Consider the following 27,254-nt stretch of genomic DNA (forward strand, 5'->3'; position numbering starts at 1 on the left):
TGAAGGGAAGGTGGGCATCTGGACTTGGGGGCCGTCCTCCCAGCTCTGAAGGGAAGGTGGGCATCTGGGCATGGGGGCCGTCCTCCCAGCTCTGATGGGAAGGTGGAGACAGCTGGACTTCTCTGAGCTCCAGACTCTCTCCAAGAAGGTAGACCACAGTCCTGAGAAACAGTATTAAGGGTGTCATTTGTCCTTCACACGCACGTGCTCACACCCCACACAACCATGCACACACCCCTATGCAAACACTTAGATACTCACATAAACACACGCATATGTGCACATATGCACCCACACGTTTCATTTTTTTTCTTCAAACTCTTGTTACCTGGGTCTCAGTAAGGACAAGGGTGCCTGGGACTGACCCTTCATTGTGAGCCTCCCCAGCCTCCTTAGGACACATGATTAGATGAGGCCTAAGGCTCTTGCCACGGAAAATGACAAGATTCATGCCAAGGTTAATGGAGTATAGCAGGATGCTTTCATTTTCTTAGTAGTTGCCCTGTCCAGGAAGGATTTCCACTCCTGTGTCCATATGGTGGGACTTCCTGAAGCCCCTCCCTCTCTCCCTACGGATTGATGCCTGGCCCTCCCAAATGGTCTGTGGTTTCCTGCTCTGTCCATCTTCTCCTCTGGCCCAGAGAGATCAACTCGGCTGAATGCTAGATATATACCCTTTCAGAGGAACTGGCAGAAGGCCACGCTGTGTGGGCCCTGAAAGCTGTGTTTTCTGCAGGATGGAAGGAGAGGGCTCTTTGGAGGTGTTGCTGGGTTGGGTAGCTAAGCAGCTCCCCCACCCCCAAGCAGGGCTGTTCCTCTGCAGAGTTACGTGCCTAAAACCAGCTACAGCCTCCTGCTGCATAATCTGCATAATTACACACTGGTGGCCTCCTTCAGAAGCCCTGGTGCTAGGGACAAGGAGGAGGGCACATCCTGCAGAGTACTTTTCAACACCACAGTGAATTACTGGATTCCTTTCTACCTGGTAGCCTTGTTTTGCATGCATTTGGGTTGCTAATCTTGACTAGTCCAATAACCTCTTAGATTTTTTTTTTAAATTTACTAGCTACGGTTAATTTACTAGCCCCTTAAGTTTATGTTATTCCCACAGACCCTTGGACCCGTGTGCTATCTTAGGCATGACTGTGTTTTATAAGAACCTTTGCCTTGTTGATTGAGTTCTGTGTGGATGGGAAAGGATAGATATTCATTGGCTGCCATTGCTCCCACTTCTCTCTTGTTCCTCTGCTGATCTAGATCATTCCAGTTTATCTCCCTGAGCCAGTTTCCTCCCTCCCAAGTTTCCGTAGCCGATCAACTTTTCCCTAGGCTGGTCTTGAACCTGTGGCTCTCAGTGTCTTCCACTGTATTCTGCCTCTGTTCCGGCCTTGTTCCCTCTTCCCTACTGCCTCCTCATCATAAATCAAGAGTCTGTTTCCTTTAATAAGGGGAATGTGAGGGAAACAGAGCTGAGTTATTCCTTTCTCAATTTCCAGATAAGGATGGGGGGGGGAGGAGGGGAGGAAGGAATTTACTTGTTACATGGGGAGTAGGGATAGAGAATGTTAAGGAAATAAAATGGAACATTTCACTCCTAAGCTCAGGATTTGTCTAGGTAGGGAAAAAAAAATCACTGCAGCTCCTGAAGAAGAGATTTGTAAAAGATATCTACTTCCCTGGGTTTTACCTAGATCAGTGTCTGAGGCGGCACGTCCCTACAGTAAGCTCTGTTACATTGAACTAAATATGGTATTTCAAGCAAACTGTTAGTTTCATAATGGGACATTTAGGCCAGGCTTTGAATATTTATGTCTGTTATTACATTTATTTATTTAGCTTATGCAAGGAGTGGAAAAATGCATGCCTTGGTGCCTGTGGGGGTCAAAGGATAGCATGCAGGAATCAACACTCCCTCCCACCCCACTGTGTGGGTCCCTGGGACCAGACTCAGGTCCTCAGGCTCTGGGCAGGAGCCCTCTCTCCTGTCCCTTCCCCTCCCCTCCCCTCCCTTCCTCTCTTCTCTTCTCTCCTCTCCTCCTTTCCTCTCTTCCTCTTCCCTTCTTTCCCTTCCTATATTTCTTCCCTCCCCTCCCTCCTTCCCACCTTCTCTCTGTTTTGAAGTTTGCTAACACAGCAGCAGCCGCAGCCGCAGCAGAGCCCCACACAGTTCTTACCCGTGCTGCCTGTAAGTACGAAATGTGTAAGTCCGGGAAGCAGCTGAGGTTGAGCAAGCCAGCGATAGCTAATAACAGTATGTTTTCGAGAGTCTACTCTCTATTCCTTTCCAGCTTCTTGCCATTCATCCTGTATCATGATGTGAATGCACAGGCTGTTGCTGGGTTTTGAATCCCTCTCTCCCCTTTTCTCCACAGCCTACATAAAAGGTGGGTGGATCCTTAGGAAAGCCTGGAAGATTTACAATAAGTGCTATGTGGACATCAACGCCCTCCAGGAGCTGTATGAGAAGAAGCTGACAGAAGAGCCCTTGGCTTCTGATGCTGCAAATGATAACCACGTTGTGGCCGAAGGGGTGACTGAGGAGTCCCTAAGCAGACTGAAAGGTGCTGTGAGCTTTGGATACGGCCTTTTTCACCTTTGCATATCCATGGTGCCCCCAAACCTGCTCAAAATCATCAACCTGCTGGGGTTTCCTGGAGACCGCCTACAGGGCCTTTCTTCACTGACGTATGCGAGCGAAAGTAAGGACATGAAGGCCCCTTTAGCTACGTGAGTAGCTATATTGCAATGCTTTGGTAGATAATATAGTATTGGAAGTAGGTAAACAGCACTGCAGACTTAAGAGAGACTTCAGGGAAATGCTGCTTGGTTCATAATGATGCTGTGCCTGTCATGCAATGTCAAGGGACGTGTTTTATGCTGGTGGTCACAGATAATCCTGTTAGCCTGAAAGCTGAGGCACTGCTTGTAAAGCTCCTGAATCCTGTATTTGTTAGTTCCTTTTTGTGTGTGTGTGTGTATGTGTGTGAATGCTTACGCACACATAAGTTTATGTGTGTGTATGTATGTGGGGGTGTACATGCACCTGTATGTATGTGGGGGGGGAGAAGTGTACATGCACCTGTATATGTGTGTGTGCACGTGTGTGTATATGTGGGAGTATACATGCACCTGTATGTGTGTGTGTGCATGTGGGAGTGAACATGCACCTGTATGTGTGTATGGGGTGGAGACCAAAGAACAACCTTGGGTGCCATTCTCAGAGAGAGCATCTCTCATTGGCTTAGAACTGGCCTAGTAGTCTAGGCTGGTCGACCTGCTGGCAACTGCCCGCACTGAAGATGTAAGCATGTGCTACCAGCTCCATATTTTTATATGGATTCCGGGGATTGACCTTATATCCTCATTCTTGGGGAGTCGGCACTTTCCCAGTTGATCCATTTCCCCTGCTGGCCTATTCATTGTCCAGCATCCAGTACTTTATAAGGTTTTTGCTTTTCCCACAGTCTCTCAGATGTATGTTTCTGATTTTAATTGAATATGAGGTCAAATTTTGTGTGGCTCTGAAATTTTTGTCCTTACAAAGAATGCAAATATTGGGTAATAATCTTCCTTGGTGATTCTAGTTACTTGGTGTAGTGTATGTAATTTAGATGTCTCCCCATAATATTAAAATGATTAAAAATGTTTTCTTTAAAAAGAACATGATTTTAAAATTTCAGTCTGGGAGTTGGGGGTGGGTGGAGACATGATTCAGCAGTTAAGGTGGAGGGAGACATGGTTCAGCAGTCAAGATGGAGACATGGTTCAGCAGTTAAGGTGGAGACATGGTTCAGCAGTTAAGGTGGAGACATGGTCCAGCAGTTAAGGTGGAGACATGGTTCAGCAGTTAAGGTGGAGACATGGTTCAACAGTCAAGGTGGAGACATGGTCCAGCAGTCAAGATGGAGACATGGTCCAGCAGCTAAGAGCACTTGGTGCTCTTACAGAGGATTCAGGTTTAGTTCCCAGCGCCAGCATGGCAGCTCACAACCTTGTGCGACTCCAGTTTCAGAAGATCTGATGCCCTCTCCTGGCTTCTGTGGGCACTACATAGTATAATAAACTATATTGTGTGCGTCTATAACCAGTAACCTTTACTAATTAGTATCATTAACAAGTTTGTCACTTGTGGGTATTTCTTGCTTATGGCTTAGTATTGTTTTATGTTTATCTCAGAAAAGGGGATTGGAGTTAATTCTGCAGATTAATGTGTTCTCCGTAAGGGGATTAGATCTACAAGCGCACTAGATGTAACATCATGTGAAAGCATCTGATGTGCTGGTTAAATGCCTGCACATATTTATTAAAGCAGACCCCAGTGTGATTCTACCCTCTGTGTGCCTAGTTTTATTTAAGTAACTTGAACTTGAATAATTTTAGATAATTTATTTATAGTGTTTAACATCTTTAAAGGCTTGGGTTAAGGGCCTTTAATCTGTTCCTCTCAGGTATTTTAATGATTATAAATAATATGCCGTGGATTCTACATTCAAATCTAGACTCTGTGGCTTATGCCATAATTCTGTGGTTGTTGTTAGGCTTTGGCTGTTAAGCTTTGTAGTCCTTGCTGTGTAGACCAGGCTACCTGGAACACGTACAAGTCAGCCTTTCTCTGCCTCCCAGTGCTGGGATTAAAGGTGTCCGCTGTTCCTTGATTTTTATAAGCGCAGCAGGAGCCACAAAAGTGTAAAAGCTTTTAGACACTCAGTTGGTGGTGAAGGTCTCCATCCTGTGGGCAGGGTGAGTGAGGAATAGAGTCCAGACGCCTGTTAGTAACCACACAGCTGGAAGCCCCGGAAAGGCTGCATGCTCCTGCTGTGTGCCCGCCCTCTCGTCACAGAACAGGGGGCTCGTGCTATAACATCAGTTTCCCAGGTAAAGACAGAGGTCAAACTGGGGAAGCATTCGGATTGTACTTCTTGGAATATCACATAGCAATATTGGGAAAAGTCAGTTTTGGAAGAGCGTGTACTGATTTTTATTTTGATAACAGAAGCCACAGTCTATGAAGTCTTGCTCAAGGCCTCCCTCTCTGCCTGTCTCCCTGCAGATTAGCCCTCCTGTGGTATCACACTGTGGTCCGCCCATTCTTTGCTTTGGATGGCAGCGACAACAAAGGGGGCCTGGATGAAGCTAAGGCAATTCTTCTCAGGAAGGAGTCCGCTTACCCCAACTCTTCCCTCTTCATGTTTTTCAAGGGGAGGATCCAGCGGTTAGAGGTATGGCGCCTTCCTCAGCTTTTTAAGTGAACTTCTGACTAGCATGCCTCTGTTTTCTGCTCAGGGGCACTGTGTATGTACCAGGATACCATTGACCCAGGTACAGTGTGTCTCCTGGTGACGCCTTCAGGTAACAAAAGGAAAATGGGATCCAAGAGGGCTTCTGATCACTTCCGGAGATTTCCCCACATGAGCCCAGGCTGTCCCTCTCCAAACCCAAACCATGCCCTGGCTGGGCAGGGCCCCACTTCTCCGCATCTTTCGTCTTGTTCAGGGGAAGGAGGATTGTGGGAAAACGAAGAGGGCTGTAGAGACATCTGAGTGAAGGTGGCTGCTCTTACAGCAAGAACCACCCATTGTCTTACCAATAGTTTTCAGACGAACCAGTTGGGAGCTTTACCGGTCTCTGCCCTCCAACTGCGTGTACCTCCATCCGTCAAAAGTCAGCCTCAAGCAACCCCAGTGGATGATGGGAGTTTTCTGCTCACGCTCTGCTTCCTGGGCATGGGGTGGTTTGGATTTCTCCTTCCTGTTCGGTTGCTTTCTGTCGATTTGGTGGTGTTACAGTATCCCATTGTTACAGTGTCACACAGAGGCCTTCTGTAATCACTGGTTCTCCTTCATGCAGCGGCTCTTACATCTGAGCACTACGAGACAGCCCTCCACCTCTGGTTCCCCCTGTACTAAGGATACTGGAGTTTGTGGTTCTGTAATTTTAGCTTACTGCTTTGTGTGTGTGCATCCTGGAACTCACATGCACACATGCATGTGGGGGCCGGGGGCCTTGCTGTGACATATGCAAGGAGGTCAGAGGGCAACATCATGGAATCAGTTCTCCTGTACCTGAGCTCACATTCCTCAGACCCCAGGGCAAGTGCTTCTGCCCCTGAGCTGCCTCACCGGCAGGGCTCTACTGCTCTGAGAAATCTTTTGTCTGCAGCTCCGAAATCACGGCCCTGTGTATGGTAAGCAGGTGCCCTACCACTGAGCAGTAGCCTCGGTTCACTCTGTGAGTTTAATTCTTCAAGCCCTGGGTATATTGTACACGGAGAAAATGTGTTTTAGAAATTGCTGTATAGCCCAGGTTGGCCTGGAACTCACAACATAGCCCAGGCAAGCCCTTAACTCTTCTTGCCTTGACTCCCTAAGTACTGGGATCACAGATGTGCACCATCATGCCTAAATATGCGATTATACTGGTAATTTAATTGTGAAGCACAGTAGAAATTCACACATTCGATTCCTTAAACTGATGGCTAAGGGAGTCTCCACCTCACTGTCTTGGAACTTTTCCTTTGTCCGGGCTCGGGAGCTTAAGTTCTCCTTTGTTCTCCTTTTCTGAAAACGTAGTTCTGCTCTGTGGTGGCTGGGATGTAAGCGGCCTCCATGAGCTCATATGCTGTGGTATTTGCTCCCAGATGGAAAGAGTTGTTGGGCAGAGATTAGGAGACGTGGCCTTGTTGGAGGAAGTGTGTCTCTGGGAGTGGGCTTTGAGATTTCAAAAGACCAGTGTCTTTCCTAGTGAGCTCTAGGCCTCCTGATTGAGCTAAGAGGTGAGCTCTCAGCCCACATCCCTGCCACCATGCCTTTGCTCTGCCACCATGGACTCTAACCCTCTGGGACCACAAGCCCAGTTAAGTGCTTCCTTTATAGGTTGGCTTGGGTGTGGTGTTTTGTCACAGCAACAGATAAGATAATAATAATAAAATGATCCAGCTCCTATGCATTCAGGACTGTTTGGTAAAGTTCTTTCTTGTCTTTCAAACATGGGACCTTGGGCCTACCTGTAGAGAGCAACGCCAGGTTACTACTGTTCCTCTGTTCCCTCAAGTTCATGCAGGGAAAAAAAATAATATTGAAAAAAGAGATAGAAAATGTTGAGACTGTCTTCTCCAGAGGTCATTTTCAAGCTGGGAGTGTGTATGCCTGTGTGCGATTGTGTGTGGATGTATACGTGCATGCGTGGATGTGTGCATGAGTGGATGCGTGTATGCGTGGATGTGTGTGTGTGTGCGTGGATGTGTGTGTGTGTGCGTGGCTGTGTGCATGCGTGCGTGTGTGGATGTGTCTGTGTGGATGCGTGAGTGGATGTATGTGAGTGTGGTGGCTGTGTGTGAGTGTGTGTGGCTGTGTGTGTGTGTGCGTGGATGTGTGTGAATGTGTGCGTGGCTGTGTGCATACGTGCATGTGTGGATGTATCTGTGTGTGGATGCGTGTGTGGGTGTATATGAGCGTGTGTGGATGTGTGCGTGTGTGCATGGATGTGTGTGTGAATGTGTAAAAAGGTACATGAATGCTAGTACCTTTGGAAGCTAGAAGCATTCAATCTTCCTGAAGTGCAGTTCCAGGAGTCTGGGTGCCACCTCACATGGGGACTGGCAGTTCCATTTGTGTCCTCTTAGAGCAGTGCATGTCTTTGTAACCTCTGAGCCATCTCTAACCCCTTGATTATTTTTTAAAGTATTAGGGACAGCCTGTATTTTAATAAACTGTCTTTGTATTTCTCTAGGTTTTTTTCCTTTAAGAAATGCAGATTCATACATTTTCTGTCTGTCTTGTTCATCATTAACAATCAAAGTTGTATGATTATATATATATGTGTATATATATACACATACATATATAAATTTACATATATATATTTAGTTCTGTGTATGCTTTCATACTTTGTGAATACTTTCAGAGTTAATATAGTGTGATGACAGTAATGTGGCTATTTTTTAGTATTATTTATCTCCAAGTAAACGTCCAACTGTTCAAGTGGACATAAAAACATTTCATAGGCTCTTATTTTGAAAGCATCTCCTGAACTCATACTTGTGTTTCCTGCATGAGAACCTGGTGTTTCATGTTTGAAAGGGGAATTCCTGGCCTAGTCCTACTGTGCAAGTTTATTAAACAATCAAGGGGAGTCATTGTATGTTGGGAAGGGAAGATCCTGGATCTCTTCTCATGGCATCCAGCATTGGATCTCATTTCTGAAGGCAGCTCTGAAGAGATCCAAAATGACTCGATTGAGAAGCTAGTGTTTAGCAGTGTCCTGAATCAGGGGCAGTGTCCTTCCTTCCGTGACCATGTGATTGAGGACTGATCCAGGATCCCCTACCTTAACAAGATCAATGTGTGCTCGAATCCACTCTGTAAACTGACATAGGATTTATGTGTAACCTCTTTTACATGTTCTCTCTGCACTTTAGCTCCAGCATATCTATAGTACCCCATGCAAATGCTAATAACTAAATAGCTTGCTTTACTGTATTGTTTAAGGAAAAAAGTGTGAACAGGTACAATTTAAAATGTATGCGTTTGAGTTTGATTGAATCTACAGTTGGGTGTTGGGTGTTCATGAAACTGCGGGACAGTTTCAGTTGGGGACTCACAGGGCAGAACCTGAGGATGTAGTCTGTGCTAGGATTTTGATGTGATACTAAAGTGTTCCGTGTCTTTACAGACACATTTTTATGTCAAACGTGATAGTAAAGAGCTGGATTTTTAAAAATGCAAATGCATTTCAAGAAGCTAATGTACTTGTGGCCAGGAGACCTAAAATGTGTGCATAGGAGAAGCCCCACCAAAGCCATGCCCAGCAGGCCTTCACCACAGCCACAGTGCTTACCTCATGAGGACAGAGCAGAAGTTTCTAGGGCCAAAGGGCCCCTCTCTCTCTCTCTCTCTCTCTCTCTCTCTCTCTCTTTCTCTCTCTCAGTAAGTATTTGTTTCTATTTTATGTGTGCATACAGTGCCCTGGGAGACCAGATGAGGGCATCAGATCCCCCTCTGGAAGTAGAGCTACAGAAGGTTGTGAGCAGCCCATGTGGGAGCGGAGTCAGGCTCCTCTGAAGAGCCACCAGTGCTGAGCAGCAGAAGGCACCATCTCTATTAGCACATGGACTGCTTGACTCAGTTCCTGAGAGCCAGAAATAGCCTGAAACACCTGAGGCTCGCTGGTAGTTTAGGCAGTACTAACAGACCAGCACTACATGTGTAGACATAAAGTCCATGTAGCTGGAGAGATGGCTCAGATATTAAGAGCACTGGCTGCTTTTGTGGGGACTAGGGTTAAGTTTCCAGCATCAGGGAGCTCACAGTCCCCTGTAATTCTAGCTCCAGGGGATTCTACATCCTCATCAGATCTCCACAGACAACTGCATTGCATGTATGTGCACACATACACACACAGAATGAATGAATGGATGAATGAATGCATGAATCAATCAATCAATCTTTGAAATGATAAGGTAGACACACAAATGGTGCCCTGCTCTGGAACCTTCCTGTGCAACCATCAGGAGAGTGTTGGGATCTGTCTGTGGTTGGTTTCTTGTAAGAGGCAGTGTTCTGCCTATCTGACCTGCTGTCTTTTGAACTTGCTGCCAGAGCCTCTTCCCACTGAGCAAGACCCAGTGAGGGACATCCACCTCCCAGTAGTGCCGGCAGGGACTCCTTTGGTGGCTGACCTTTACTTCATGGCACCTGGTGTCCCAGTTCCTTCCTGGGGGTGAGGACCAGATGCTGACCTCCGGTCTCTAAAGCACTGCCTAAGAGAATCTCTTCCCACACTGACACTGGAGTGTGATCCCTGCTGGCTCTGCTCTGTTGACTCAGTATTGTAGGTGTCATCAATAGGAGCATGTCCTAGTTAGCTATAACTATCAACTTGACACAGCCTAGGAGGAAATTTCCATTGAGGAATTGCCAAGATCAGATCGGCATACCTGTGTCCATATCTGTGAGGGGCGGGGTCATCTTGATTGTTGATTGATGTGGGAAGGCCTAGCCACCAGAGAGGCACCCCATGTGCTCCTTGGCTGAATGACAAGACTGGCTAAGCATGAACTTCTGAGTGAGGCAGCAAGCGACATTCCTCTATGGCTGCAGTTGAGGTCCCTGCTCGAGCTCCTGCCTGACCCCCTCAGTGATGGACTGTGATCTGGAAGGGTGAGCCGGATGAACCCTCCCTCCCCAAGCTGCTTTTCATCAGAGCTCTGTAACACAGTAGCTAAAAGGAGAGTAGGGCATGAGGGGACTTTTTAATGGTGGCCACAATACTCTCACTCTATACTTCTGTTTAAATTAAATTAATTTTTCATCGGTGCTACCCAAAGATGACAGGTTTGAGCTGTTGGTTAGCCTTCTCGCTTATGATTGTGGCAGGGACAGAAAAGTGGGCGTGGATCCCTGTCATGATTCATTCATCAGACAGAGAAAAGAGGAGACCTGAGGAGCTCATGGGAGCAGGGATGGCGGGGCAGAAGGACCTCAGTCCAAATGCTGTTATCAGAACCCTCCGTTGAAGGGCAGCCTGCATCTTGTGTGTGAACAGCATGCCCTGTCATGGTGACGTAATGCTGTTATTTATAGGAACAGGGAAGAGGCAGAGCAGGAAGAGAGCTAATTCCCCAGGTTCGATTAATTGTCATCCTCTTTTCCTCCAGCCTACATATACTTCTCTTAGTTACCTTAAGGACGCCCCAGGAAACAGCACTGCCATTTATTCTTAGAAATAAAAAAATTAGAAAGTGTTATTGATCTCATCTGATGTGGGGGAGATGGATAGACACATCTGCCTTCAAATTCAAGTGAGATGAGAGCATATTGTGTGGTTTAAAGAAAATGAAAATTCACTGTCAGGAGAAGATAATAGTAACCCACATTGTTTATATAAGATGTGTTTGCTGCTTTCTTCACGCCAGCTGGACAAGCTGGAGAGTTGGTTTCCATCCCTGGGCTTCCCGAGTGTGCCTAGGAACTTCCTTTTGCTGCATCCACTGTGGTCCCAGGGTAGAGTCAATGCACACTCTCTCTAGATGCCTCGGTAATGATGTTGCTACAGCCATCTTGGTGCATAGCAACATCAGTGCTGAGTCACAAGTTGATTGTTACAGTGCGTCTTTCTGGATGACACTTATGGCAAGCAGCTCTTATTGTTCAACACACGCACGCAGGCACACAATGCACATTCACACACAAGCACCCCCCCCACACATTTAATTAATTTTTTTTTTTTGTTTTTGTGTTTTGTTTTTTGAGACAGGGTTTCTCTGTGAGTTCCCACTGGCTGTCCTGGAACTCGCTCTGAAGACTGGGCTGGCCTTACACCAGCTTGCCTCTGCTTCTCAAGCTGTGATTAAAGGTGTATGGCACCACTGCCCAGCTTCACACACCTTTAAGATAACAAAAATAATAAAATTTTAAGATTAAAAAGATAACATCCCAGTTATGATTAATCTCTAAGCTATTTTACTTAAGTTATTTTATAGCACACGTGAAGTTTCATGCACTTGACATACAAACCTGACATTCATATGTGTTGACATAGTCTTTAGAAATAACCGGCATGCAGATAGACTATTACAGTTCTCTTGTGATAGTAATCCATCGTTTCTGGTTGCTGGGCAGTTATTGCTGGGACATTGACCATTGTTTTCCAGTGCTGCAGTGACAATAAGTACTGCCACTTAAAGTGACTTAGTAAGTATAGTAGTTTCTTTCTCTGTTTCTCTCTTTCTCTTTCTCTTTCTTCCTTTTTCTCTCTCTTCATTTCTTCCTTCCTTCCTTCCTTCCTTCCTTTCTGTATGTCTCTCTCTCTCTCTCTCTCTCTCTCTCTCTTTCTTTCTTTCTTTCTGGAATATATATAGGTATAACTCTAGAGGCATTGTTAGAACCAAAAAGCAGTAACTGCTGTGTAGTTCTTGTTAAATGAAGAGAGATTCTATTTAGTCAACATGCGAGTAGCTGCTCCCCACTGTAATAATTTGCACAATTTTATAGAGACAGTTTATTCTGTGGCAGCAGAATATGTGTATGTGTGTCTGTGTATGGTGCCAGGGAATGCATAGATATACAGATGCATATGGAGCCAGAGGTTGATGATGTTGGCTGTCGACTTCAATTACTTACCACCCATTTTGAAACAGTGTCTCTCACTGAACCTAGAGCTCAAAGATTGGGCTAGGCTGGCCTGCCAGTGGGCTTCCAGGCTCCTCTTGTCTATACCTTCCTAGGACTCAGGTTACAGGCCTGGCCAGTCATACCTGGCTTGTATACAGTTGCTGCTGATTGAACTCAGCCTTCTGGTTATATGACAGGCACTTTATTGAGTCATGCAAGTCCCCAAGTCACTTCTCTTCTGCTTCCCTTACACCCCTAGTGATGCAAGGTGAAGCGGTTTGAAGATAGTACATAAAGGATTGCATGTGTTAGAAGACCCAGCATTAGCAAGAAGGCATTGTTCTTTTAATTATTGTCAAACCCTGGGCAGCGTCCCAGTACAGTCCTTAGAACTGCAGCTTGAAGACTGGGGTTGCGTGTGTGCGATGCCCTGGGCTCTGTCCCTCTAATGCACAAAGCAACCCTGCAATGCCTTTTTGCAGAGGCAGACAACCTGACCTAAATTCAGGGACCTGGGTAGCCAGAATAGTCTGGAAAAAGATCAAAGTCGGAAGAGTTTCTGCAGAGTAATCAAGATGGTGTGGCACTGATGTAAGTAAGAGTCGTCGTAAGGATCAATGGGAAGGAAGCCTTTAGGGTCGGTTGACTTTTGACAAGGGCACCAAGACCAATCAATGGCCAAGCAAACAAAAAAATGTCTTCAGCAGTCAGTGCTACAGCTACTAAACACACAGGTGAACGAGTTTCACTGAACAGCTATTTCATCTCCTACGTAAAATTCACAAAGGGGCAGCTCTAAATGTAGAATCTAAAATCATACATCTCTTGGCTTAGGCAGTGGTTTATACATGACACCAAAAATACAGAGACAAAAAAAAAAAAAAAAAAAAAAAAAAAAAAAAAAAAAAAAAAAAAAAAAAAAGAAAGAAAGAAAAAAAAGGTGGATTGAATTAGAGCCCAAGTGAAACACTAGTGTTATAAACACTGAGGGATCGAAGTGTCAACCTAGGTGAGGAGGAGGACTGTCTCCAGAAATAGTAGTAAAATTCAGAATAAAAGGATAAATTACCCAGTTTGAAATTGGCATCAGTTTACTACGAGATTCAGCACTTCTCCTTGGAGTATACATGCCCAAGATAGGTTGGCAGTGTTGGCTGATTTCAGTGGCAGAGCCTCTTAAGGTCACATGGCCTTCGGCATAGCCTCCATGTTGGTCTACAGATGGCCAGCCCATAGTGAATACTTGTCAGGATGCAAAGGGCAGATATGCCTATGAAAAGATACTTGGTGTTGAAAGTCATTTAAAACTATCCATCAAACCCAATGGGAAGTAGGACTTCACACCCACCTGGCAGTGAGTGGCAACACTGCAAGGAACACCATGAAACAAATGTTGGCGTGGCTGTGGAGAAACCAGAACCCTCATTCATTGCTGGTAGGAATGCAAAGTGGGATAGCTACTCTGGAAAGCGCCTGAACATGTTCTCAAAGTGTTAAGCTTCCGTTTACTACACAGTTCAGCAGTTCTTGTAATATACTCAAGAGAAATGAAAATATAAATTCCATATTATTTGTTATCCTTGATAGTAAAAAAGTAGAGTCGAGACCTGTCTGTCAGCCAGAGAAAGGAAAAGCTTGGGGTACATCCATCCTAGCCTGTAATCCAGCTCCTGAAAGAAATAAAGTATGTAGGAATCAAGACATGTGGCACATGCTGGTCCAGGGAATGCAGTTATAAGACCATTGAGGGTGTGCGGTTACTGACATTCAAGATGAAGAAGAAACTGTTCTGCATTGAAGTACAACTGTGAGTTTACAAAGATCCTTAGCCAGACACTTGATGATGTCCTCCCTCAGGGCTATTACGCCCAGGGATGCTTTGAGGTCACTTCCCTGACTATGCCCATCTCTGTTCATGTTTGGTTGTGTTTCTGTTCTCTGTCTTCTTCGCTCATCTTGAATCCTAGTCTTCTGAGTGCCACAGCTTAGTTCATAAACCAGTATGTTCCCTGTTTGTTCATTTCCTGAGCTCATTCTTGGCATTCTCCTGCCAATTATTTTTAATTTTTTCATGTCATCTCTAACATGAACACATTTTTTTTTTCAATTTTCTGCTTTTTCTCCATCATGTCAAAAAAAAAAAAAAAGCATTCTGGTGTAATAGAGAAGGTGTTGATAGATTGTCTCTACAAGGACTTGTGGGCTGGAAATGTAGCTCAGTGGACAGTGCCTGGCCAGAATGCACAAGGTCTAGGGGTTCAACAACTAGTATTCCTCCACTTTTTAGCCTTATCTAGATTTTTAAAGTATTTATTATCATCATCATTATCATTATTGTGTGTGTACATGAGTGCGTGTGTATGTGTCTGTGTGTGTGCGTGCACACGTGCATGTGCGTGTATGTGCGCACATGTGCGTGTGTGTGTGTGTGTGTGTGTGTGTGTTTGTGTGTATACCTGCCCTAACATGCATGTGGTGGTCAGAGCATACCCTTGTAGACTTGCTTCTCTCCTTCTACTATCACACAGGGGTCAAACTTAGGTCACCGAGCTGCCAAGACAAGTGCTTTTATCTGCTGAGCCTCTTGGCTGGCTCCTGGCCTGCAGTTGTGATCCCATGTGTTATCTATGTAATGAACACTGTACCCACTCGCTACCCATCGGATGCCAGCCTTCAGCACTGTCACACAGGCAAGCAAAAGTGTTGCGTGCGTGGTGTCGCATTCATTAGTGGCCCTCTTCCATTTGAGTTGAATTGTGAGTCCCAGCAAAAAGCATTCTGTTTCAAACATGTTCCCCAAATCATATACTTGACTGTTGAGAGACAAGGGACTCCTGTACGAGATGCCCACTTGGGCGCCACTGCCGTTTTCCAGACATGGTCAGGTACTTAATACCTTTGGTGTCATAGACCTGCTGAGGGATGTCATGGAAAACAGCCCTGTCCACCCAAGAACAGTATGAATGTGTGACAGGGCCAAGCATGACATGAACTCAAAGGACTGTCAGTCTCCTGGAGGCCACAGCACTTTCCTAATGACCCCCACTCTCACCCTTCTTGCCTTAAAGTCTGTTCTTAATACGTTTGTCTGTGTGACTCACATGTAACATGTAAAGTTTAAATCACATCATAAAAAACAAGATTCTGGGCCAGAAATAAACTAAGAAACCTCGCTGCTCAGAGGTCTGGGTTGGTCCCCAGAAGCCATGTTGGTGGCTGCAGCTCCAACATTTGCAAATATGCTGCCTTCCTGGTTTCTGCCCACACTTGCACGCATGCACACACCATGCATAGGCACACATATATATGGATACTAAGAACAGAACCAGTTGTGGTGGTTGGCCTGTGGCTCACTGTATAGGCCAAGCTGGCCTTGAACTCACAGAGATCCACCTGACTGTGTCTCCCAAAAGCTGGGAGTCAAGGTATCCACCACACTCAGCTTAATACAGTATTTTTAAATGCTATCTTGTAAACCAGCAGGGCTGATTCCAAAAAAGCTACTCATTGCTCAGCCTCAAGAGATTACTCCCTAGTGTTTCCTGTATTAAGGAAATAATTCATAAAGACTGTTTTAATGCAAGGCTACCTAATGTGGACTTTTTCAAAAGTAAAGAAAGCATTAACAAATTAAAAATCAAAAATCCCTTTCCCTTTTTGGTGAAAGTGACATAGATACAAGCCATTTCTGTTAGCACAGCTTGGTAACACTGGCCATCATCAAAGTTCAGACCAAGGCAGGCATGAGCCCTCCGTTGCAGGCTCTCCATAATTTAACTGATGGTCGCAGCCTGCGAACAGAGTCTTCTCAAAGAGAGTCATTGTCCCATGGCTTGGTTGTCTGGATGGAAGAGCCAAGGAAGAACAATGGGAGGTTTTGAGAACTTGAGTTTGAAGAACTAGCTTGATGGTAGACCCCTGCCTGCTATATTTAAGACCCTCCCTCTTCCCCACAGAGTGTAACAGGGACAGGGACAAGATCAAGCTCTTGGTGTCCAGAGCACTTTGCAGACCTGCTGAGAAATGCCCAGGTTCACAGTGCCAGGAAGAAGGCAGAATCTGTAGTAACTGGAAGAGTGTGCTTGCAGGCACTCGGAGCACAGTGGTTGCGTGCGTGCGTGCGTGCGTGCGTGCGTGCGTGCGTGCGTGCGTGCGTGCGTGTGCAGTGCTGCTTGCTAATGGCCCTGCCCAGCTTGCTGTTTTCCCTTGGAGAACAGGTTCAGCAGTCAGTGTTTTCATTTCCTTGTTAGTTTGTTTTTCTGTCTATTAGTGAAGGCCTCCAATATTTGTTTTAGGGTTTTTGTTGTTGTTTTAAGATATAAAACATGTATCCAGGCTGGCCTGGAACTAGCTGTATAACTGAGAATGGCCTTGAGCTTTGGGGATTCTCCTGCCTCTCCCTTCTGAGTGCAAACTATAGATGTGTACTACCAAAGCTGCCTTGTGACATTCTGGGGGTGGGACCCAGGCCTTCATGCATGCTAAGCAGACACTACCAATTGGGATATGCCCTTCAAACGTTTTTGCTACACAATCTGTTAGTGTATAATTTGCTCTACAAGAGCTAGTGTTGGGCTGGAGAGATGGTTTAGTGGCTAAAAGTGCTTAGTGGTCTTGGCAGAGGTCCTAGCTTTGGTTCTTAGCACCCACATGGTGGCTCACAATGGTGTATGACTCAGGATTCAGAGGATCTGACATCTTTTCAGCCTGTGGGATCCCTGCACACATGTGGTGCACAGGCACATTTAGGCAGAACACTCATACAGGGTGAGAATAAGGAAGTCTAATGAAAACCAAAGGTCTTACTCAGAGCGCCGTGGCTCCCACAGCAGCCTTCTCGGTGTGTACTCTTCAGGCCCTGTTATGCATGTTACAGTTTATTTTAAAATTCAGCTGTGAGTCTCCAGTTGAGAATGATTCCCCAGTGTTTTAATTCACCATAAAACCTACCATAGATTATGTTCTTGTTTTAAATTATTTTGGTGAAGAATAAGGGCTAGTATATTTCTGTTATTTAAGCAAATCCCTCAAGAGGTGATTAAGGCAGAGCTCCGGCTAATGTAGAAGCAGCTAGCGCTGGCTCTTGGCTCTTTAAGTGCGCACACCCCGTAGTGTCTTCAAGTGGTTTCTCCTATGAGAAAGAGAGAGCACATTCTTTACTCTTGTAACTTTTACAGGTAAATGGCCTTTGTTTCCCAAGTGTATGTGATAGTCTGCAGGCCAGATGTCTCAAAGCCCTTTCACTGAGGGTAGAGACTCAGCTTGACATGGCAGCAGCCATTTTGTTCTTAGCTGCTATCTTGTGCACTGGGTAATCCAGGTAGGCATTCTAAACCCAATAGGAGAAATAGCCAGAGCATTACCTAACGGATTCTTGCTGTGCTACAGTTTCTACTCAGGTTGACGGCAGATCACCCTTGTCTAGCTTAGCACATGGATCTATTCTCCTGCCTCTATGGCTGGCCAGCTCTTGCCCCAAGGACCTGGAAAGCCCCCTTCTGCACAGGGCTGTATTTATTCACCTGTCTTCAGTTTGAAGCATCTTCTACATTGTATGCTCCCCCACACTGAGCTAAACAAAACAAGGTGTCTACAGGGTCTCTCTCCCTCTAGAAACAATCTGTTCCTTGACCTGACTACATCCAGTGGTTACCCACCTTCCTGGGCTTGTGACCACATCCTTCTAATTTCTGCCTATGGCCACCACTCTTAAATGTGCAGATAGTAATTTCCCTGTCCTCGGCCTAATCTGTATACACTGTCCCTCAAGAAAGCTTCTTTGCAGGTAATGAGATCAGAACTTAAATACCGATTACCTGGTCAAGTTGTTTGAAAATGCACCCATGTGCACCCATCCTGGAGAGGCTTGTGAGCATGAAGAGCTACAGTGTGGTGTCAGTGCTATTTCTTGGCTTCCATCTTCCTTTCTCAATGTCAGAATCTTACTTCACTCGCGTTATTAAGGCGTAGACCCAATTGCTGCCTGGGTGCCATTCTGTCCTCTGGAGGCCAGTGTAGCTTTGCACTGAACATGCAGCTGGAGACAGCTTGGCTGCAGTGGCCCATTCAGAGATATTCTGTATGTGAATCCCCTGTGTCCTTAACTAGGCAACTAGAGATGCAGAGTCCACAATGCTGTGCAAAGAAATCTGCAGTAAGGAGTGAGGAGAGGATGCTGGGAAAGAACAGTTGGGGACAGGCATAAAGAGTGCGTGAGGGCCTGCACTCCCTTTCACACTCATTTGCACCCTCACCTTCACACTTACTTGCACACATGCTTCATGAAAGGTGTCTCACCTGTGGTATGATTCCCCCATGGGAGCTTTGTCACATTGTCTTAAGGTCCCTACCAGCCCAGGGTACATCATTTAAACACAGGAGGAATGACTAAGTGAAAAGTCTCTTTGTGGTTTCCTGCCAGTGTTCACTGAGAGTTTGAAGGTCCGCAGCTTGAGTCCTGACAACAAAATGGTGTGTCACTCGAGGGCAGTTATCTGTCATTCATTTGTGAATAAAGCATTGAGACCACAGACTTCCAGAGTCACAGGCTGTCCCTATAGGTCACCTCTGGCTCATCCCAGCCTCAGTGACTTCTTATAGGACCCTCCCTGTTGTCCCTGCCTGACTGCCCTGTAGGGAATAGAATTGGGAGGCAGGAGAAGCAGCAGACGGAGTAGGCACAGAAGAGAAGGGCTGGGCAAGCTTTGCCACAGTAGAAGGGAGAGGGTGAGCCTGTGGGGTGCCTCAGTCTAGCTGGAGCAAGGAAGGAACGTGCAGAGGCACCACCCACAGAGCAGGCTGTGTGGTCTCCCTGGGAGCAGCGCCTTTTGTTTTAGGTGCCTGGTACTGAAAGGCTCTCAGTGCCTACTTAATGAGTCTGACCCTTTTCTGACTCTTTGATGCTTTGTGAGAGTTCTTATCAAGTTCATGTAGCCTGGGGTTAGCAAACATAGAAAGAAAAGTTTAAAGGAAAGAAAAATCAGATGTACAGTGGTTCCCTCTATACATGGGGCATATGTTCCAAGACACTCTGTGACCGCTGAAACCACAGAGAGCCAAATGCTAGATGTACATTTTTCCTATGCATACTTACTCAGGCCACAATTTAATGTACACTTTAGGCAAAGAACAAAAGTAAAACCAGAATAAGTCAGCCATACTCTGTGGTGAAAATGACAGTAGTGTGGGTCAGCCATACTCTGTGGTGAAAATGACAGTAATGTGGGGTTGCTGAACCCAAATGACTCTACTCAATCGTCCCAGGTGGCCGCACTACTCTTTGCTACCTGCACCAACATTCTGGGTTCCTGAATGAAAGACACACACACACACACACACACACACACACACACACACCCTTCCTTTATATTTTAATATGCCTTAAACATCTCAGTGGCTGGCCACTTCCAAACCTTCGCCTGGCTAACACACCCCTCACACTCCCATATTCCTGAGTTATTTCTAACTAAAACCTATATTGCATCTTGGCTGCCTGACCCAGACCTGCAGCCCCTTGATCTGAGTTCCCCAGCACCTACAAGACGGCTGTGTTCTCTGTTCAGCACACCTCAGGCATAGCCTCTACGCCTTTCCCTGGCATGGCAGCTCCCCGTATCCTGCTCCTTCCTCAGTCCCTTGCCTAGGAATCCTAAAATCCCACCTCTGTCTCCTTGCCCAGCCCTTGGCCACTGGCAACTTTATTTACCAGTCAAAACCAACCGTAGTAGTCTTCCATAGGAATGTGCAGATTCTCATGCAATTTTGGGTACTAAATTACTATAATACATGCAGCTTTAGACCAAACCCACAACAATGTGGTCTTTTGTACCTCTCAAAGTATCTTCCTATACTGTATTCTGGTTTCAAACAGCAGTTGGCCACAGGCCACTGGGACCACAGAAAGTGGAACTGCAGATTTGGGGAGGGGAGTGATAGGTTATCTCTCTGGCTGGGGAAATGAGCCAGTTCAAACCAGATTAGATTATACCAAGGCAGATTTATTGGGAAGCTGCACCTGGGTGGGCTAGTTCACTGGCCCCGAGGAAGGAGGCCAGGGAAGTTGTCAAGGGGGCGAGGGTAGAAAGAGAGAAAGGGCAGGAGAGAGAGGGAGACTGAATTCGAGCAAGCATGAGTAAGTGTCTGGATTATATAGGGAGGAGCCTCTGGGGGAAGGGCAGCCTAGCCCCTGGGCTGGAAAATTCAAGATTTGGGGCAGGGTATGATAAGAATTGAGGGATGACCGGAGAACCGGTGGCCAGATCTGGTTTGATATGTAAAATATTCACCTTGGTTCTTTGTCCTGGGTCCAAAACACTGACATCTGGAGGCTGGTTGGTTCTGCACAGCCATGGGCAGATATACACATTGCAAATGGAAGCTGGAGCCTCAGAGGTCTGAGTGTTGAAAGATGAGACCAAATGACCATAAACAAATGAAAGCCAGTGTTCAGTTAAAATCCAACCATCCATTGTCCAGTAGAACAGAGGGGCCAGTCTACACACATGCATGTAGAGAGACTAGTGTGGGGAAAGATGGGGTGAGCTAGGCCCTCACTGGAAACATCACTGCCTAAGCTGGGCTTTGAGGTGTACACCTGCAGTCTCAGCTACTTGGGAAGGGTAGTTGGAGTAAGGATCATGGGATAGAAATCAGTACTGCCTTAGTTAGGTTTTCTACTGCTGTGAAGAGACACCATGACCATGGCAACTCTTATAAAAGAAAACGTTTGATTGGGGCTGGCTTACAGTTGATAGTCCTTTGTCATCATGGCAGGAAGTATGGTGGAATGCAGGCAGGCATGGTGCTAGAGGAGTTGAGAGTTCTACATCTGGATCCATAGGCAGCAGGAAGAGAGAGCCACTGGGCTTGGCTTAAACTTCTGAAACCTCAAAGCCCACCCCCTAGTGTCACACTTCCTCCAACAAGGCCACACCTCCAATAATGCCATTCCCTGTGAGTCTGTGGGGGCTATTTTCATTCAAATCACTACAGGGACCATGAAATAAAAGGAGAAGGGACTGAAGGGCTGCCTGGAGGGCTGAGGCACTTGCACCCAACCCTGCAGACTTGAGTTCAATCCCTAGGGACCTCATGGTGGAATGTGAAAAGCAACTTCCGTAGATTGTCCTCTGACCCCTGCATGTGTGCTGGCTGTGTCATGTATGTACATACACACACAATAAGTAGAAAACAATTTTTAAAAAGGAGTTAATGTGCTGGGGTTAATTTCACATAAAGCAAGGTGGCTTGTTTTGTTAGCAGCCCTTAAACAGCTTTCCTGCACTGCTTGCTTGGTCTATTGAAAATCAGGGCTCAGGAAAATGCTGGTTGTGATTTATGATGGTGATGCTGATGCCAGGTCATAGCCAGTTACCCTGCTTTTCTTTTTCTCTTTAGTGTCAAATCAACAGTGCCTTGACTTCCTTCCACACTGCTCTGGAGCTGGCTGTAGACCAGAGGGAGATCCAACATGTCTGTCTGTATGAAATCGGTAACTATAAGAATCCAGCATGTCTGTCTGTATGAAATCGGTAACTAGGAGAATCTAGTGTGTCTGTCTGTATGAAATCAGTAACTAGGAGAATCCAGCCTGTCTGTCTGTATGAAATCAGTAACTAGGAGAATCCAGTGTGTCTGTCTGTATGAAATCAGTAACTAGGAGAATCCAGCCTGTCTGTCAGTATGAAATCGGTAACTAGGAGAATCCAGACTGTCTGTCTGTATGAAATCAGTAACTAGGAGAATCCAACATGTCTGTCTGGGTGAAATTGGTAATCTGCTTGCTCTTGTGCTTAAGTGGGTGTTGTAGAAATTTTTAATTCTGACCCAGAGTTTCTACCCTGTCTTTGACCCTTTAGTTCCCAGGTAAAAGACACACACAGCCTGTACATTTACAATAAGCCATAAACAGCACAGTAGGTGGGCAGCTGCCTGCCCTCCATGCCGCTAGAATCCACTTTCCTATCGATAACCCCGAGTTATTACTACTTGCTATGTTTCATCTGGGCTGCTCTTAACTCCAATTAGCCAGCTCTCGGGGCCATGTTCATGGCTTGCCTAAGCCAAGGCAGCTTCTTCTTCTTGCACCTTCTTCTCCTCATGGCTCTCCTCCAACCCCAAGCCTGGGAAACCTAAACCCCACCCATGTCTCTTCTGCCAGCTATTGACTGTTGGCATCTTTAGTTCGCAGTGAGAAATAATTTGGGGGCAGGGTCATTTAGCTTGCAGTCCTGAGGACCCCAGGCAGTCCACCACAAGTGGGCATCCTGAGGACGCCAGGCAGTCCACCACAAGTGGGCATCTTATCTGCTGCTGTTTTCTCCTGTGGGAAGACACTGATCTGTACACTGAGGACCCGACCACTCTAGCACGCACACTAAGGCTTGTCTCTCTGGTACTCACTTGCTGTTGCAGTCACCCACAGCTACATACGAACGGGGTCTTCTGGAAAAGAGGAAGGGGCCTGGTAGGAAGTTAAGGGAATCGGACGGAGAGAGGAATAAACAAAATATGGGACTGAGGCATGGTTTCTGCTCACAGTCTAGAGTGTATTATCCAAACTGAGAGAATCAAGCAGGCAGGCAAAACCCTGCCCTCAGTCCACCAGCATCCCTTGGCCAAATTAGCACCTGGATGCTTGTCTTGAACTCGGGCAAAGCAAGGTGTAGCTGGAACCTGGAGGCAGAGAAGTGGCAGGAACAAAAGGGCTTTGTTTAAGTCAGGAAGCCCCCCCCCCACCCTAGGTGGACTGGCTGCTTGTGGCTGGGCAAGGTCTGAGCTCCTGGCTGGGAGGAGGTCACAGCTTGCTACCATTTTTGATTTGGGGGACAATTGACAGTGTGGGGTGGATTATTCTGGTATAGGTTAAAATTCAAGGCTCAAGACATTTTCAAAGGTAGTGCCTAGGAGGAAGCTGGAGCCCAGTTCTTCTAGCCACCTGTTTTTGGACCTTAGGTATGTTTTGAAACCTTCTGAACCACTGAAGGCCAATAATGGAGGGACTGTGTGTTCTACTTAGACTTTTTTTTTTTTTTTTTTTTTTTTTTTTTTGGTCAACTTGACCCAAGCCACCATGATGGCCTGGGAAGAAGGAACATCAGTAGATGCCTTCATCAGATTGGCTTGTGGGCAAGCCTGTGGGAGCATTTTCTTGGTTAATGATTGATGTAGGTAGGTCTGACCCATAAGTAAGAGTGTTCCTCCATGGCCTCTCTTCCAGTTCCTGTCTACAGGGCCCTGCCCTGGTTATCATCAGTGATGGACTATGATCGGGGACCTATAAGCCAAATAAACACTTTCCTTCCCAAATTGAGAGATCTTACATGTAAACCACACCTAAAAATACTCGGCATCAATGCTCAGGCCCTGAAGAACAGGCCCCAGGCTTCCAGCCATTCCTATTACAGCGCAGTTGGAGACTGTGGTTTTAAGGTTTTTGAACCTGTGTGTGAGAACAGGAGGGACTTGGTATTTCAGAATGGGGCCCAGACAGAACTTAGCATATCTGTTCTTCCACGAAGACTCAGTTACACCATCCCTAAGTCACTCGCTTTTCTGGTAACATAATCCTCATATAATTTTAACCAAGTTGTTTTGAGTCATTGTTGTATTCCAGGAAAAGAAGGCAAACTAAGGCACAGTGCCTCCCTCGGCAGAGCCAGCAGGTTCCATCCAGGTGGGACCAGGTTGTTGACAAGTGAAAGGCCCTCCCCAGTCAGCTGCTCTGCCTTACGGGGACATGGATACACACCGGAGAGTGTGTCTACCTAGGATCCCCTCCCTCTCCCAGGTTGTTACTAAGAGCTGCGCTGACTGCTTATAGTCAGCTCTGACCTTAGTTAGCACTTTAGAGATTTCAGAATCCCTTATGTAACCATCCCTCCATTTGCTGAGAAGAGCAAATACAACTTTGGGCTTGGAATACTTTTTAAACAAAATGCTGGTTTCTGGCCCGATATATCACAGATGAGAAATGGAGGGTAGACAACGGAGAAGAGATGATGGATTGGTGAGAACCAATGAGAGTTGTGTTCACAGCATTCTGCAGGTGACAGGGAAGAGAAACAAAGCAGATGACACCTGCCAGACTGTCCCTAGCTCCCTGTCACTTGCCTCACCTCCTGCAGACACACATCTTTAAGGAAAGCACGAGGAGAAAGATTAGGAATGATCCAGCAAGCGATGGATGCTGTGTGGTGATACCTGATGTGGTTCAGTGAGAAGATGGTGTATAATCCAACAGAGAAGTGTGTGCCTGTATATTCCAAACTCTGCTGGAGGTCTGTGTGGTGGCTGTGCTGTTGAGCAAGGACTGGAATTTCAAAGCCTACGTTGGACAGTGTTTTTTACTCTGCCACTTCAAGGCGAGTGATCAGAACAAACTAGGAGCCCATGGGCCCACAGTTCAATGATTGAAGAAAGCACACAGACTCAGGAGTTAAGTGTGTCCATGATTGAGGAGGGCAGACTCTTGGGTAAGGTGACCCAGCCACTGCCTTGCTTAGCAGTTACCATCTATCTCTGTTTTCAATTGAATTCAAGTCTTACACTGATGTCTCCTACACAGCGAGCAAGTTGCCCCATACTCTCAGTCTAAAATGTGTCTAGCCCGTACCTTGTAGAAGCAGACTGAGGGCATATCCTCACCTCCACTAGTTCAAATGACAAGTCTGAGGTGACACAACTTCTTAGTGACATCCTGATAATGTTCTTTCGTCCTTTGTGGTGGGGTTGTGTTTGTGGTCTGCTTTTTTGTTCTGGCCCTGCAATCCTGCCTCAGCCTCAAAGGCTCTGAGATTCCAAACCTGGCTCCTAAGTTTCTTTTTATAGAGGCAATATCCTATGGAAAGAAGAGTGATGCACCCCCAGCATAGTTGCTCCCGCTGGGGCTTGAGGAAGTCATTAGCCTGTTGATTTCCCCTTTCCTGTATGAGGACCCACAGCCTCTTGTGCCAGGCTGGAGTGAGGACCAGCGAGTGCTCTAGCACAGGCTCTCATGCTCACACTGGGGTGCAAGTTACTGCGAATAAACCTCTGCTGCCTATAGAATACAGGTGGGTTTGGGTGGAAGGGATAGGTCTGTCTGTCCTCAGACCAGCATGCCCCAGCCTCTCACACTGGTAGAGAACACACAATGTTTTCTCATTCCCGTGAGTGCTGTTCAGTGGCTGGTGCAAGTGTCTAGTCAGACCAAGTTGTGTCTACACTGCCCTCCTGCCCCCGCTGCCCCTCCTGTCCCTCCTGCCCCCACTGCCCCTCCTGCCTCTGCTTCACCTACACTGCTCTCACAGGGTCAGGAAGTGAGTTGGAGTGTCTGTCTCTCTAGAAATCACATCTAACTTTCATTGTTCTCCATGGGTTGTCTTTGAGTCAACACTGAAAGTATTTAAGCGGAACAGTAATTCCTTCAAAAGTGCTCACCACCTCCGAGCTGGTGTACTGAGCTCAGTACCTTAGGGCAGGTGTACTGAGCTCAGTACCTTAGGGGAGGTTTACTGAGCTTACTGCCCTACTGTGTTGGTCTAAGCTCATTACCATAGCATGCCCTGTGCATTGGCTGTATGCACAGAGTGGTGTAGCAAGCTCATAGTCCCCGGTAGCACACTGAATGTACTCCTTTTGTAGGCTGGTGCAGCATGATCGAGCTCAACTTCAAGGATGCGTTTGATTCCTTTGAGAGGCTGAAGAACGAGTCCAGGTGGTCCCAGTGCTACTACGCATATCTGACTGCAGGTGAGTGACTGTCCTGTGTGTGGCCAGTGAGCCCCACATCCTAGCAGGTAGGAATGGAAGAGGAGGAGGCAGAGACCCCACTTTTCAGTTCTTCCTCTCATCAGTGCTTGATGTGCTGATACTGTCGAGGGCAGGTTCTTCTTTTCCCCCTGATAGAGAATTTAAAGGAGGAAATCTTGGGGAGACCCTGTCGAGCCACCGTAGGATGCCTGGAAGATCTGTGTCTCTTCTGGGGGTCTTACTGTCATTAGTAAAAGGACTTACAAATAGAGTCAGATGGAATTCAAGGATAATTTATGTGAGTTGAAAAGAAATCCCAAGGGCAGACTAGCTGCACTTCTGCTACCTGCCTAGAAGAGGGTGGAGGGAGGAAAAGGCTGTGTTGCTTGAAAGATGTCACAAAGATGGGACTCGGAGGAAGGGGAGCTTCAGAACAGTTAGGAGGTCCAAAGTGCCAGAATTTAAAACGCTGCCTAGCCTCTCTCCAGCATCTGACAGGAACTGACCCAGGAGGAGGAAACGGTAGTTAATGCCTTTTTGAGTTGAGACTCTTGCTGAGCCTTAGCTCTTGGCGGCTAGTAGGGACACAAGTGGGATGAGGATTCTGGGAAAGAAAAGTGCATTATCTTAAGGTGGTCCCTCCTTCCTAGGGGGTGGTCCCTCCTTCCCAGGGGTGGTCCCACCCTCCCAGGGGTGATCCCTTAGCCAAGGCCTTGATCACTGGGGTAACTCTTAAGTGGGCATGTCTCCACCTACAGGCAAATCCTGTTCTTTGCTATAAATAAATGAAGCAGAAGTGCCCAGGGCCCAGCTGGATGCCAAGAAATCTAGAGCCATGACCGGTCAGCACACACTGCAGTCTGGGTCTCTTTGGTCCTTAGGGATGCTTCCCCATGAGGCTGGCTCCCTCCCAGGTCTCTTTAGTCCTTAGAGATGCTACCACATGAGGCTGGCTCACTCCCAACAGTCTCTGCACCTCTACCCCTCTTTCTTTTTCTTTGTGGTATTTTTTAACAATTTTTTTTTATTGATTTACTTACTTTACGTGGGTGAGTGCTGTGTCTATGTGCACCAGAAGAGGGAGTCATATTCTATTTCAGGTGGTTGTGAGCCATCTGTGGTTGCTGGGAATTGAAATTGGGACCTGTGGAAGAGCAGTAGCCAGTACTCTTAACTTCTAAGGCATCTCTCCAGGCCTCTGGTGTTTTTTATTTATTAGAATTTTTAAGTGTTCTCCAGAATTGGACGTGTCCTTTTTGTTATGTGAGTTTTTAGTTTATGCTGTGCTCACAGAGTTCACAGGATTTGCTCCATCCTCATTTTACCAAGTCACAGGAGAGCTCACCTTACCAGAGCTCAGGGCACCCCTATGCTGCCCAGCAGTCCACCAGAAACCATGTGTGTATGGGGCGG

The 27,254-nt window shown here is 46.5% G+C and overlaps 1 protein-coding gene across 3 annotated transcripts in view; it reads left to right on the forward strand.

The window, feature by feature from the left end:
• The window catches only part of Ttc39c (tetratricopeptide repeat domain 39C), a 122,330-nt gene that overhangs the window by 84,592 nt on the left and 10,484 nt on the right, over positions 1–27,254 (forward strand). For all 3 annotated transcript variants that reach the window (XM_031365007.1, XM_031365006.1, XM_031365008.1), the window contains 4 exons: positions 2,373–2,727; positions 5,051–5,219; positions 21,507–21,600; positions 25,734–25,841. In XM_031365007.1, coding sequence (XP_031220867.1) covers positions 2,373–2,727; positions 5,051–5,219; positions 21,507–21,600; positions 25,734–25,841 — 726 coding nt within the window. The remainder of the gene's footprint in view (positions 1–2,372; positions 2,728–5,050; positions 5,220–21,506; positions 21,601–25,733; positions 25,842–27,254) is intronic.

This window comes from Mastomys coucha, unplaced genomic scaffold, assembly GCF_008632895.1.
Source record: "Mastomys coucha isolate ucsf_1 unplaced genomic scaffold, UCSF_Mcou_1 pScaffold13, whole genome shotgun sequence".
NCBI lineage: Eukaryota > Metazoa > Chordata > Mammalia > Rodentia > Muridae > Mastomys > Mastomys coucha.